The 15,273-nt window shown below is 43.4% G+C and overlaps 1 protein-coding gene across 1 annotated transcript in view; it reads right to left on the bottom strand.

The window, feature by feature from the left end:
• Positions 1–15,273, bottom strand: part of LOC138579509 (alpha-2-macroglobulin-like protein 1) — a 194,231-nt gene that overhangs the window by 133,301 nt on the left and 45,657 nt on the right. Inside the window, exon 2 of the mRNA XM_069649830.1 lies at positions 11,592–11,817. Coding sequence (XP_069505931.1) covers positions 11,592–11,817 — 226 coding nt within the window. The remainder of the gene's footprint in view (positions 1–11,591; positions 11,818–15,273) is intronic.

The following is a 15,273-nucleotide window of genomic DNA, read 5'->3' on the forward strand; positions in this document are numbered from 1 at the left end:
CCAACAACGCTTGCGTGTCGATTTCCTTGTCTCTGAAACGGAGCGTGATGCCTATCACCATCAGGCGGAGGTCCTCTGGCGTTCTGGCAGAGGTCACGGAAAGTGTGGTGTAAGAACAGGGAAGCACCCCTCGGTAGTCCGTCCTACCAACTACCGAGGGCGCTCGTTTCCCGACCTTCGGGGGGGCACAGAAGGGCAGTCCCTCAACAGGTGGGCAGCAGAACCGCAATACAGACAAAGATTTTCGTCACGTCTCTTCCTCTTCTCTTCGGCGGTCAAGGGAGGTCTAGTGGTTCCGACTTGCATGGGTTCGTCTCGGGTCTTTCGAGTAGCAGGTGAGGAGGTGGAGGTGTGAGAGTCTGAGAACAAGTTTGGGCCACGGCTCTTCTTTCTTTCGTTTTTCCGTTCGGTTAGGCGGAAGTCTATTCTTAGTACTGCTGCTAATAGATCCGAGAAAGAGTCAGGACGAGAAATCCTGGCAAGTTCGTCCTTAAGTTCTTCCCGTAAACCTCTGCGGAAAATCGTGTACTGAGCCTGTTCTTGCCACCCAGCTTCCGCAGCCAAGGTCTTGAATGTTGCTATGTAAGATAGTAAATCTGAGGTCCCTTGCCGCACATCCAGTAAATCCTCACTAGCAATGTGGGCACATTCCGTCCGCAAAAAGGTCTGTTTAAGGAGATCCTTAAAGGCAGTATAATCCTGTAACACAGGATCTGACTGGGATACCAATGGTGTTGCCCATGCCAAGGCGTTCCCAGTTAGGTGTGTGATCATGAAACCCACCTTAGCATGATCCGTGGAAAACGCATAGGGTCTAAAGGTGAAATGTATATTGCAGGCATCAAGGAATTCTTTTACCCTTCTCTCAGTGCCATCAAACTTTCCTGACACTAAAGGCAAAGGGGGTAGATCAGTAGCCTGTTGTTCTCTAGTTGCTACTCTCTGTTGGAGTGCTGCGTTGTCGGCCTTGAGTGTTTGGACCTCGACATTAAGGTTCTGAACTGCGGCCACCAGCTCCTGTAACTGCTGTGGCGTGGCCATGTCTTCTTCTTTTGGGCGTTGCAAGCTATCAAGGATTGGTGACTGGCCTGCAGATTTGCCCACTAGGTCTGTAATGTCCTCCTCCTCACTTGATAGGAAAGGTTCCCCCGAAATACCGTTCTCCTCCTCACCTGATGTAGAAGAGTAGTGGGTTCTCCTTCGACGTGGTTTCTCCCTTTGAGACTTCTTCTTGGAGAGCAGATACGGTCTGCCTCGAAAAGAAGCCACCGTGAATCTCAACAGAGGAAACCTCACGATGACCCCCTCCCGTGACAGCCAGTTGTTATCGGGGGAAAAAGCCTCCGAGGCCCAAAAAACCCCCACAAGTTGATAGAAGACTCCTGAAGCAGGTCCGTTGAAGCGTGGAGCACTAAACGCAGTATCCAGAGAAATCGGCTCCAGGCAGAAGCGGTGGAATCACAAGAAGGTAAACGAAGCAGCGTGAATGGGCTTCACAGAGGAGAGAGCTCCTGAAAACATTGATAGGAGGAAACGACCAGCAGGGAGTACTTCCGATAGAGTAGGAAGCGAGGAAAAGGGGAGAGAGCAAGCGGGAGAGAGCGTAGCAGGAATTGGGGTTGGAAGATCGCTAAGAGGGGACAAAGCTACAGAGCGCACGCAACGAACGGGAAAGCAAGTTGCAACGCGCCAGCCCGCTGAGATTCGGATGGAGAAATACACGGCGGGCGGCCATGTTGGAAAACACTAGACTGCACCGTACGTTGAAGCGAAAACGTAACGGAACCGTCTAATGGCGACGGAACTTCCACCTTCGCCAAATCCTCCAAGCGCCAATGGTCGTGACACCATCTTGCTTGGCCTAATTTGTCAATGCGATTAGAGAAGGGGCTTTTCACAATCTGTGTTTTTGCTGATTGTGTGCCAGCAAGATTGCAAAATAATCTTTTGGGCTTTTTATTGCTGAACGGCAAAAAGATTTCTTTATTTGCGTACTGGGCTTTTCTTCCATTTATCAAACCTTCATACTCAATAAGCAAGTTCTTTCTTAGCGCTTAAAAAAGGTGTTTATGTGTGTGTGCATAGAAAGCATAGACTGCATAGCTTTGGAGGCCTTGTGTTGATGCTCCAGTAATGATATATGTATCTATAGTGAATTCATGATCTATTTGAGGGCTTGTGGCCTTGTGTTAGTGCTGCGATACTAACCTATGTACCCGTGAAAGCATGGTTTACTTGAGGCCTTCAGTTGCCACCTCAGTAATAACATATGTATTGGTGGTAAATGCATAAGCTTAGTACATCACCACCTGTATAAACTCTATTGTTCTAAACTGGCTCTTGCCAATATATATGTCAGACATTACATATATGCTGTACACAAATATAATCACCCAGATTTTCACATATACCTCGAATACATGACACCTCACAACATGAGCTATTGCCAAGGGTCTCACCATGGTCAATACAAGAATAGATGTATGCTTTCATTTAAAGAACAGTCAGTCCTTTCAGAATTTCCTGTTCATACAGTCTTAGAGTATGTAGCGCCCCTTTCACTTCTTGGCTCAAAACTCACAGTTTCAAGATTATAATAGCCAGCTCACATCTTGACTTCTCAGTGCCAGAAACGTTCCCTACAGGGATAATGGCAATATTTTTTTGACACAATCAAGCCTTTTTTACTCCTTGCTTGGTGATTTTGTCAGGCTTTGAAATTCTTATCCACACGTCACAGGTGGCTTTCCTCGGCCAAAGGCTCAAATCGTTAACAGGCACCTGGTTTTCACCTTCCTTGTCTCTGGTTTCTGTTAGGGTCTCAAGCAGAGCCCCCATCAGGCTTGAAGCATTCTTTCTTACTCTAGTTCTGGACTCAGCCAGTGTATGGATGAAGCCCTTCCTCACTCCTCTTGGACTGGTCTTTACCAGTGCTTTAACTATAGCCCTCATCAGGCTTCCAAACCCTTCGTCTTCTCAGGGTCTGTGCTCAGCCAGGATCTGAGCAGGCTTTTAGCTTCTTCTCCTTTTCAGTATTTGTATTTGATATTTATTGAATTTTGTGTAGTGCTTGATGCCTAAGCACTGAACAGAGTAGAACATGGTACAATAAAATGAACATGTAAGAGAAACAAAAAACGGATCAGTAAGAGAGAAGAAGAAGTGTTTCAAGTGAGATTAAAGCTGGGAAAAGAAGATATAGAGCCTATAGAGAGAGGAAGAGAGTTCCAGTTTTTGGGAGCAAGCAGAGTAAAGGAGCGGAAATGGGATGTCGCACAGAGAGAGCGGGAGACAAGTAGGGGTGTACCGAATAGTAAATTTACTATCCGGCCGAATACCGAATAGTTGGCAAAAGTACTCGGCCGGAACTGAATAGTGAGCCGAATAGTAGTTTACTACTGAAAATGTATCAATATATGTATAACAAGCCAAATCTGTTGGCTTTGCCAATGCTTGTTTTAACAGGACTTCAGTGAAGGACATGCATAGTGCATATAAATAGATTGGGTGTTGTGTGCATGGCTGTATTTTCATTTAACCCAAAACAAGTATATTTCACAGGCAGCCCATGAGGCCTTGTCGACTAGATTGCACCCCTCACTGCCTGTCACGTCCCTCGGGGTTCCCGGTATCCTCAAAGTCCCTCCCCAAACCTCCAGTCCCCATACCTCCACTCCTCCCCATCCTCTTGCCCGGATCCGGGACCCACGTGTGCTCTCCTCGACTCCCCGTGTGCCAGGGCGGGTGTGTCAGCAGGCCGCCCGCTCACGAAGACGCCCGCTCCATTGGTGTATTCTGTGGCAGTTGCGAGATTGGCCTCGCTTCCCGCTTCCGCGTCACGTGACCAACGCCTCCCACTTACGTGTTACTAAAGCACGATCACGTGATGCGGGCGCAGGTCACGCGACCGGAAGACATTCGTAGCGCCAGTATTTAAACACCCGCAACACCCGCATCATAGCACTCGGTGCTTCACAGCTGTTTTTCTTGGACACTGTTTGGCGCTTCGTTTCATTCATGTTTGGATCATGTGGAAACTGACCTCGGATTGATTTATGGGCTGTTATTGGATTTCCTTGACTTCTGGCTTTTGGATATTTGGAACTCTTGTTACGCATCACAGACTGCTTTTGGATTTCTACTTGCTACATATCTTAGTACTAAGTTTCTGGATTTCCTTGCCTGGATTCTAACTGCAGGTGGGCCCGGCACATGCACCTCCACCTATCCTCCTGAGCTCACTGTCCTGTGCTGGGAATGAGGCACCGGTGGGTCCCGGAACCCCTTCCATAGGTTCAGGCAAATCACCGCTGTCACCCATTGGTAAGACCGTTCCACTTCTTTGTTGTTTGATTTGTGGATGTTGTTTTGGCTTGATAGTTAAACAGTGATTTTATTGCAGTGGTCCAGGGGTTACCAGAAGTCCGCGGCTCCGGAAGAACATCTCCCACCTGTGGCCTCAAAGGTTGTACAGAGAGTGATTTGGACTATCTCTGTGCGGCACTTATGGACAGAGTTCTCTTCTGCCTACACGACAGTCAAGACACAACACTGCCCACCCTCAAACACCCCTCTAACCCTTGAATTTGTCCCGCAACGTCAGAGCTTCGTTTTTCAGTCTGAGCCACCAGCTGACAAGATCAAATGGGAGCTGTGGAGTGAAGGGTCCTGGCATCTGGGAAGGGGCCGTGTTTTTGAATCTGTCAGTTACCTCGGGCCCCATTGTGAGAAACTCATGCAAAACATCTCATGCCTTTCGAGTCTCTTTTGACCTTACTTTCGATTTAGCTGGAAAAACACATTGTTGTGCCCTGTGTTTGAGAGGGTTTTATTTTACTGCACACTGCAGCGAGGATATGTTTTTTCATAAAGTTACAGCAACGTGGAGTTGCAGGTTTGAATCCTGTTCCTATAATATAAGGAAAGGAGCTCCCAAAAGACCTGCCCCTGTGATCTGCATTGAGCAGCTGTCACTAAGACCAATGTAAAAAGGCACACATGTCTGTATGCAACTAGGCTGCTACACTCACAAAGACCAGCCCCTCCACCCCTCCCACCAGCCCCTCCCCCCCCCTTTCCTCCGGGTCAGTGCGTGGCCTTAATGCAAAAACGGATGTCTTGTGGCTTTTGTTTATCTGAGAAAGGCATCTTTCCCAATCTGCAATTTATCACTGGCCACTTATCTCCATAGCTCCAGGTCATTCAAAGACCTTCTATGGGATGAATGCACAAGCCAGACTCACTGGCACATCACAGAGCAAAGCAATTAGTGTCAATGGGCGACCGTAAAAAGAAAGAAAGGGGTCGGAGGCACTAGCTGCATAAAAGCCACTCAAGTGAACAGCCCAAGTAGAACAGACCCTGCTGTGCTTTAATGGGCCTTTAAGGGATGCAAAAGCAGCAACAATAGGCCCACAACCTATTTCAGTAAGGCTGTTAATTGTAGGGGTGTAACTGCAAATGAAGTGCTGCCCAAGCAGGGAGAGGGAAGAAAATGACGCTTTTGTCATTTAGCGTGACTCTATGAAGCAGGATAGCAATTCCCATGGCAAGAGGACAACACGTGAGGACTTTGAATAATCGGTGCTGCCTGTTGCACTTGCAACCACTTGCAATTTCTTTTTAAAATACAGTTACCGAAAGTAAATCTCAGTAACAGATACAAGCAATTCTCCACTGTACGCATGCCATTTTTTCCATCTGATCTTACCGAAAAACGACTGTGGTGATTGGTGCAATATAAAAAAAAGCTTCATACCTTGTAGTGCCCACTCTGGAATTTACGATTGTAGCGCATGTGGATTGCGGAGGTGGCTAATGCAGAGCAGCAAACGAACAGCTCTCGTCATATCTTCTTTTGAGAATCCCACCTGTGCGCAGTGGCCTCTTCCTGAAATCCAGTGCGACCTGCGTCTGTCCCAGGGGTTAGTGCATATGTGATGGCATATCTGTGGAGCTGTGCAAGCTACTCCCTAAAGGATGGGCCGGGTAATAAGCTGATCTGCTCCTCTCGACCTGAAGGGGCACGGTAGAGTGGCCACCCTTTAAACGTCTGACCACTTCGGTCACAGATTAAGCCTCGTGCTACCTCATGGCACCAGAGTAAAACTCTGCCTGCCTTGTGCCCCCCTGTGTAGCACTGTGAAGTGCAGGTGCTGTGCACATCATAGAACCATTACCTTTCATGTCATACAATAAAAGACACGTATTCATTCCCGTTCCGATAATATCCGTGTTCTAGAAACAATTAGGCCTCCTGGCCGTTGAGGCGCAGCCCCAGTCTGCATATCCTTCAGTGCAGGGCATGCACTACGTTTACTTGAGCTGTGACAAGATACGTGGCAATCTGTGTATAAATGCATGCATGAGGGCCAGGCTTCTGGTTCAACAGGCACTGAAACACTTTTTGAGTTTTAACACATCACATGTTAAAGATTGGGGGGAGCCAACTTTACAAAATGGTTTTACAGGGCACTTAGTTTAAACATTATAGTGCGACCAGCAGTGCACTCTGTATAGTATCATGTGCATCTAACTCCCCTGCCTTCATCCCCCCTCAACATTTTGGTAACATTAGTGGCAGATGGCATTTCGCGCAGCATAAAAAAAAGAACACAACTAAGAATCCTCTGTACCCATAACCTACCTTATGATATAACATTCGGCTTCGAGTAATAATTAATTAATTATTCGGCCGAATGCCGAATTGTTAATTACAACCAGAATTCGGCTGAATAATTACTCAAAGCCGAATTTCGGTACACCCCTAGAGACAAGAGAAAAAGGGATTGGAGAACGGGCTAGGGAATAGAAAGAGATGAGAGAGGAAAGGCAATGAGGGCAAGGCCATAGAGACTCTTAAAAACAATACAAAGGAAGTTAAAGAGCAAGCAAGACTTAAAAGACAGCCAGTGTAAAAAGTGCAGAGCAGAAGTAATAGAGTCCCGTGGGGAAAGAGTCCAAAGTGACGGCATGGATGAATGATAGATAGACCGAAGAGGAGTAAGGTGAGATGCCTGGAGACCAGAGAGAAGAGAGGAGCAATAGAATAGTCTGAAAATCTAGAGAGGAGATGAGGAGTTTGGTAGAGACAAAAGTAAGGAACCAATTTTTCTTCGGATAGAAATCACTGTATCGGTGAATACTCAAGGAAATTTAAGTCACTGCAGATCGGTTTCCAAAAAGGACTGAGTACAGTGCTAAGTGGTTTTACATTATCATCATGTCTAGCACAGGCAGGGAGAAAGACTGGGAGGACTCTGCATGTTGCAGTATTGGATCTCTCTTCTGCATTTGATAATGTTGATCAGGGTATTTTATGGAGTAAACTGGTGAAACTGGGAATGCAGCATGGTATAGTGAAGATGCTTCAGTTACTCCATGATGAAAACAGTGTTAAAATTAGATTAAATGCAGAGGGATATCTATCAAGAGATATACCAACAAACAAAGGCGTACGACAAGGTTGCGTGCTAGCTGCAACCTTTTTTAATCTGTACATGTCATATCTCTGGCACTGCATTAATGAGTGGAATCTGTACTTTCCCAGATGTGGTCGGCTAAGTATCAATTGCATTGCTTATGCAGATGCCCTTATTCTTTTGGACTTTATGCCCATGGGGTTTACAACGGGTGTTAGATGGAGTTTCCAAGTATTTAAAGATGGACAATTTAATACTTAATCCTCCCAAGTCAAGATTATGGTCATCTCTCATAAAAGGTCTAAAAAGAGCTCTCTGGAGGGTCACTAATACTAGAGCCCAGGAACCAGATGGCTTCTTTTTTCTGGGCTTTTTGTTTTCCAACAGGAATTTATTCACACAACTGAAAAAGAGATTAGAGGAAAAAATAAGAATGTGCACCTCTCGGGAGGATAGCTCAGAAGCAATGTGCTCGTCTTGCAAGTAAGACGACACGGAGCAACACGGGTTCGATCCCCGGGTCCGCGCTTAGAAACCTCTAGGTATTAAGCACGTTATAAATAACCTATCATATATATCTATGATCAGAATAGTTCATAGGCAGTTCTGTGCTTATTCTTGTATACCCTTTTTTGAATTCTTCAGGTTGAAAGTGACCCAAATTGTTATGTATAGAATTGAACTAATGTCCCTGAATAGTAGGAAAACCTTGGACAGATTAGAGGGTCAACTTTTAAAGGAAGCTCTTTGCATACCCAAGTATGTTCCAACAAGTGCGATCAGATTGGAGTTGGGACTTCAATCTTGGTGGTCTATTTACATCAACAAGTGTCTGTCCTTATACCTAAACATTTGTGGAGTTGAGGATTCTGGTATAATTCCCCATTGAAGAAAAATGATTGATGATGAGACAAATTAGTTCAGTAAACTCTTTAAAAAGAGATGATTACATTTGATGAGATCTATGGATATTGATGAAATGGTATCTCAGCCTGTTTTGAAAAATACAATCAATAAACGGGACAAAATATGGGATTCTATAGACTTGCTAAGGTACAATACTCAAAGTCTGCTGTATGCCCCAAGTGTAGGTTTGAGACCATATCTGGAAAAATGTCCTTCAGCCTCTGCCCAGCAATGGTATCTTAAATGAAGACTGAATTGTTTACCAAAGTTACAAACTTTAGTACCCCAGCTGATCTTGCAGATTTGGCACAGAACAATGCACAGAGTCACGTTTTCACTTGGTAATTGACTGTTCTGCATTGACAAAGTTAAGAATTATACATTTTAAACCTCATGTTAACTCAATTGCATGTGCAAATGTCAACTTCCAATGGAATAGACTTATGACAAGTAGACAGATGTCTTTTCTTTTAGCTTTTGTCAATTTTTTAAAAAGTACGTTTGAAGAATTATCACAGGTTATAACTCAGGGAGACGATCTTTTAGTTTTATAAATTGATGTATTTCTATTTTAATGATTGATTCCTATGTATGTACTGTAATTGGGTTAGTGATATTTTAGTGAAAATATCAGGAGATGAATGTTTGTGTATAACAGAATCTGCGAATCTCCTGTTTTATAGATTGTTTGCTAAGGAATTAGTTTTGTTTTATCTTAATTGTAGCTGTGTAATTTGTAATAGGTTGATAATATTGTATAAGGTATTTTTTTAACCAAATATGCAACAATAAAAATAATTTGGAAAAAAAAGTTATACCGAAGAGGAGCAAGGTGAGATGCCCAGAGACCAACGAGAAGACAGGAGCAATAGAAAAGTCTGGAAAAACTAGAGAGGAGATGAGGAGTTTGGTAGAGGAAAAAGTAAGGAATCAACAAGTTTTGAGGATAGTAAACAGTTGATAGTAGCAGGAACCGGAAGCAGAGGAGATATGGTCAGAGAAGGAAAGTGAAGAATCAAGAATAACACCAAGATTATAGGCCGACAGAGAGATGGAAAGGGCAAAGCGAGAGGAGATGAGACTGAGGGAGAAGGGAATTTGAGAGAAATAGTAGGAGCATGGAAGAAAAGGACTTATGTTTTTGAGAGATTTTGGGAGATTAAGGTGGAGCTAGTGAGAGGACATCCATGACTGGATAGCAAGAAGACAGGCATTCAATAGCAAGAAGACAGGCATTCAATAGCAAGAAGGCAGGCAGTCAATAGCAAGAAGACAAGCAGTCAAGGAGGAGTGAATAGAGTCAGTGAATGAGGTGAAAGATAGAATGATTTTTGAGTCATCCGCTTAGAGGTGATAAGAAAAGCCAAAGGAAGACATGACAGATCCTAGAGGAGAAGTGCACAGAGAAAAAAGAAGAGGGCCAAGGACTGAGCTTTGGGGAACAACAAGTGAGAGGGGTGAAATAGAGGAATATTGACTGGCCTAGGAAACAGAAAAGGTGCACAATGGGAGTTAAGAATGAAACCAGTTAAAAACAGAATCACGAAAGCCAAGTTCAGCAAGAGAAGGGAGAAGAATAGCTGGTCGACTGTATCTAACACGGCTTGGATATCTAGAAGAACAAGAAGAGACGAAAGATTAGAGTAACGGGACATGAGAAGCGATTTGGTAACGGAGAAGAGAGCAGTTTCAGAGGAGTGTTGTGGCCTAAAGCCTGATTGAAAGGGATGTAAGAGAGAGTGCTGGCTAATGAAAGAGGAACCTTGGGAATAAACAAAATGCTCTAGAAGCCTTAAGGGAAATGGGAGAAGAGTAATGGGGCAGAAATTAGAAGGTCGAGTGTGGGCTTTCTCAAAATAGGAAGGATTGAAGCATGCTTGAAATGAGAGGGAACAGTGGCGTAAGAGAGAGAAGTGTTGAAGAGGGCAGTGATACAGGGAAGAAGTGCAGAATAAACCGGCAGGATTAGGGGGTAGGGAAGAGGATTGTCAATGGGAGAGGTAGGATGGGCCCATGCCAGGGCAGAGGAAATGTCCACCTGGGTGAGAGGGTGGAATGTAGATATCGTAGAGGGAGAAGTAGAACAGGTGGAGAAAAATGAAGGAGGCTAGGAAGCAGGCGGAATATATTTTAGAGATAAGTAGCTGGCAAAGTGGGATGTTGCAAGGGGAGTAGAAGCCGCAGGAATAGGAGGAGCCGGAGAAAGAATGTTTTTTTTTATTTTTTTATTACTTGTATGTAATCAAGAGTAAAATGATTTTTACAAGAAGTTGTTAATTACAGTTAATGTACATCAAAAGAAGAGTGCGCAAAGGTAAGTCTCAAAGTATCAAATTCAGAGATGTTCTCAAAAATGTCCATTGAACATCCAGGACTGGCCGGTCGCTTTAAGTTACGCCGCCAAGTTTGATGAAGGCTGCTTCCAATATTTTAGCCGTGACTACCGCCCATTGGGACTTTTCGCCAGATATCAAACGGCACCACCACGTGAGCTCATCGATCAGGACCGAGTCACGCCAAAGCGGAGTCAAAAATGGGGCGCAAATTTCTTTCAAAGCCGGGCAGTTTAGGAGAAGGTGGCGGATGTTCTCCACAGAATCACGGTCTTTACACAGTCTGCATGTAGTAGAACTGGCCATCCGTCTTCTCCCTAAGATTTCTCGAGTGTGGAGTTCGGTTGAAACGCGCGTCGGCTGTTTTTTCTATTGTTACGGTTCACCAACCTGGTACATTGTGCCCCAGGTGTTATGCTGCACTTGAAATAATAAATATTCATGCACATACAACAACTCTGGACTGAATTGTGTAATATCCAGTAACAACACAGGGGTACCAACCCTCTTGCCAGCGCCACCATCCTACTCGGTTTTTGTCAACCCACCCATTTCTTGTCGTATTCTTGTCCCCCGCCTCAATATTGAACAGGATTCTTTCTTGCTTAGCGGCAGCCATGTTTGTAAAAAGATGGAAGGGCTTGTTCAGCTACACGGATCCGCGTATGCACCCTGTGTTTCTTCTGGCTTGCAAAACACTGTTGTTTCAACCAAGTGAGTGCTTGCCTTTCCCATGTATATGGAAGGGCACTTGAGAAAGCCTTATGTCCCACCTTTGGGACAACCCTTACACAACTGGTATGCCTAGAGCCCCTATGGTTCCCAACGTAGGACCCGGCAATTTGACTTCACATACCACAGTCAGACAAGTACTCACATAGGAGTGCCTAGTCCGGGTTGGCTGATAGCACATAAACCACTGAAATCTCACCTTGAGGCATGCATTCAGGTGGTTGAAGACGTTGGCTTTCAGGGTGTGCATCTCGGCTTGGACAATGGAATAGGGCATGTAGGTTTCTACAAAGAATGGCTTGATGGTGATGAGGTTCTCTGTGGGTGATAGCCCAAATCCAATGTCTGTTATGCAGAACGCAGTAGCTTTCCAGTCTGTGATGCTGTCGGGACTAGTAAAATTGCTTTCCACTTCACCGTCTTCCCTATGGAGAAGACAAGATGGCCTGGTCACTTTCCAGCACTCAGTCTTACAGTACCTCTAAGAAATAACAGCAATCATGTTGAGCACACTTCCTACAAAGAGCATATGTATTAGTTATCATACTTTAACATACATGGCACAAACAGTTTGACAGGGATGAACATATAAATGATTAGTTACCATCAACAATTTGATAATCATGTTTAGGTTTGGCTCTTTGGTAGCATTTGCTCTAAAAGCCCCAATAATGCAGTATGCTGGGTCAGATATATTTGTGTAGCCACACAATAATTCGAACTGAGAGATATGCTTTATAAAACCTGTGTACGGTAACCAACAGCATGGCAAGGAATTAAACGGATCCATCTTCCATCCTCCACTGCACTCCCACTGTCATCTCCCCACTTCCTGTGAAAGGAGAGGAGTGCAGCATTCCAGCTCTTCCACTGCACCTCCCACCTCTGACCATTCCAGCAATGACAGCTGGAATGGGAGTTTGGTGGCTAGGGGGAAGTGCTGCACTGAGGCATGCCCTCTCAGCTCCATTGCCAAAAGCAGATGCTGGGTGGGGAGGGAGCAAGGCAAGGACATTCTTTTTTTCTCCCACTGTGGTGCTCAAATAGAAGAACAGAGCACAATACAACAATATATGGCAAATCGTGTGATTACCTGACCTTTAAATGGAAAGAACATGGCAATGGTGTAAGTAGTTTGACTTTTGCCTGTAATACCAGAAAATGGTGTGAGTACCAGGGCATATCATGACATTACCTGACAAACGATGAGAGTACCCAAGCATAGGAAAGCAATATCATACGACGGTGTGAGTACTCATGCTTTTGATGGCATTACCAGGTAATATTTTGAGCACCTGGGCATTTTCTGGCATTACCTTCCAATGGTGTGGGTAAATAAGATCTGTATGCCAATACGTTGCAAATGTCTGAGTAATTCATAGTATCAAAGTATTATCTAGCAAACAATTGCACTACCCCGACATCTGATGCTAACAGCCACAGTTGTGAGAAGTACCTGGGCTTTAATGTAAGTAGTATATAGGGATTCCTTACGTCAAAGTGACAGGTGTTTCCCAGGGGACCGTCCTGTGGCCATGCCCCATTTAAATTTCTTTTTAATAAACATTAATATTTTATATTTAAAAAAAAACTTTTTATATTAACGTGTATTTAATTTGCTTTTTTATATTAATGTGTATTTCTTTTTTATGCAAACATTCTTTTGGGGGGAGACCTCACACACATCAATGTGGGGCTTGTGGGTGAAAGGTAGGTGGGATGATCCTAATGGTCTGAACAGCTGGCGTGCCGACGGGCATGCCTGTACATTTTCCTAATAGTCTGAACAGCTGCAGCGCTGACAGGCCTTCCCCGGCCTCTCCGGAAGCCATGCAGCTTATGAACGGGTGGCCCAGGTGTGGTACATAGGTGGTGGAGTTGGGATCCTGAGCTCTATATAAAGGGCACATAATTGGCTTATCTTTTTAATGCATCCGTTAACTGATACAAGATGTCTGCTGAGCAACTCGAAGCATCTTGTAAAAGGGATAAGAATCCCTAAAAGAAAAAAGGCATTAAATGTTTGCTTAATACTGCAAAGTCCAAAAGCAATGATTGAGGATGTTCGTGATGGGCTTTAAGATGTTCTTAAACAATCCCAACCTTTGAAAGTTCAGAACTCGATTGAAGTTCGCTAATGGGATGATGACCTCTTTAACCGGAAAACCGTAGTGGCTATCGATGATGCAGAGTGAGAGATTGAACGGGAGACCGTGAGGTATTGTTGTACATAGACGATGTGAAAGTGGGCGAGAACGATCATGATTTCTATGAGGATATGGAGGGTTAGAAGAAATCTTCATGCAGCAATTTGAGGATGATGCCCCTGCCGCAGAGGAAACATGGTACAATGTAGGCTATGAGGCTATTGGAAATGTAACTATGAGGCGATCTGTGATATATTTGTTTACTAGCTCTCCTCTTTGAATTGTAAAAGGTAATGTTTCTTCTTTTCCCCAGCAAAATGTTGAAAAAGCATTGCAAACCGATCCAGATGTTGAGTCTCCGACAGCTGTGAGCTTCTATTGCCTCTGCTGATCAAATCATAGAGAAGAAACCTATGGCCAAATTCAGAACATATGTAAGGATTGTCAATTTGCAAAGGAGCTGCTAAAAGTTGAAAGATGAATGGAAAAAAAATGTGACTGTTGGAGGAGATGTCTGTTCAAGGTATAACTACTGATATGGTAAATGAGTGCTTGAAATGTGATTATTACAACAATTGTAACGGCCACCATTACCAGAACCCACAATATGATGCGCATGAATGTCTCAGTGATTCATATATGCCACGTAGTATTAGAAAAATATGTTACATGTTAGAACCTAGTAGAGTCTTTAAAACATTGAACATTGTTTATAACATACTCGGGATAACAGTGCACCCTGCTACTGTTAAACCTATAAACAAGACAAGACCTTGAGAGAGATACAGTGTAACTGTGATACAGGCTATAAAATTGAAAATGTACACCTCAGATCTAGCCATGAACTGAGGTGGATTGATGGAAAAAGTGTTACATGAACAAGAGGCTGATTATTACTTTATTAACAAGATGTGCAGCAGATGGTTAAAACCCAGAAAGTGTATATATATATATATATATATATATATATATATATATATATATATATATATATATATATATATATATATATATATAGTCACTGAAAAAACTTTATTAAAGGGATTTTATGGTTAAGTTGCACTAATAAAAACCTATGAAATTCACCACCCTACACTGCTAAGACATCAAAGATGACAACACAAATGTCATTGATGACATCACTGATGACATCACATATTAAATTAATTTTGATGAAAAATCCCTTCAAGGCGTTGTGTTTATAATGTTGGTAACAAGATATCAGGGCTGATCAGGAGACCTATCATGAACTAATTAATGTATTAAATAATGTACTCATCTAGACAACACATTATATTGGAGTGTATATAATTTATCTAGAAGTCACTGATTAAATTGAACATGGTTTTAAACATGAAACTAAAACGTGTAGCTGTAAAAATATAAACCTCTGCTCCTGTATGTAAGTGGTGAAGCTGGCTCTGGTAAAATATTCTCAATTAAAATAATCAGCACATTTCTACAAAACTTAAACAAACAGCACTCTTTCGGCTGTTGTAACAGCACCCCAGGTTTAGCTGCCTACAACATAGGAAGTGTAACTTTACACTGACTACTGCTCCTTCCAGTAGAACACCAAAACAAATTATATTTCTACAAATTATCAGCAGAAGCTGCTACAGAATACTGAAACAAATGAAATTGATCCTAATAGATGAAGTAAGGATGGTTTCCAATTCACCTCAAAATGAAAGAAGTCCTAACAGCCGACTACGCAGATCTGTTTGGAGGAAA

The sequence above is a fragment of the Ambystoma mexicanum genome, chromosome 3p (assembly GCF_040938575.1).
Source record: "Ambystoma mexicanum isolate Mex_15411 chromosome 3p, UKY_AmexF1_1, whole genome shotgun sequence".
NCBI lineage: Eukaryota > Metazoa > Chordata > Amphibia > Caudata > Ambystomatidae > Ambystoma > Ambystoma mexicanum.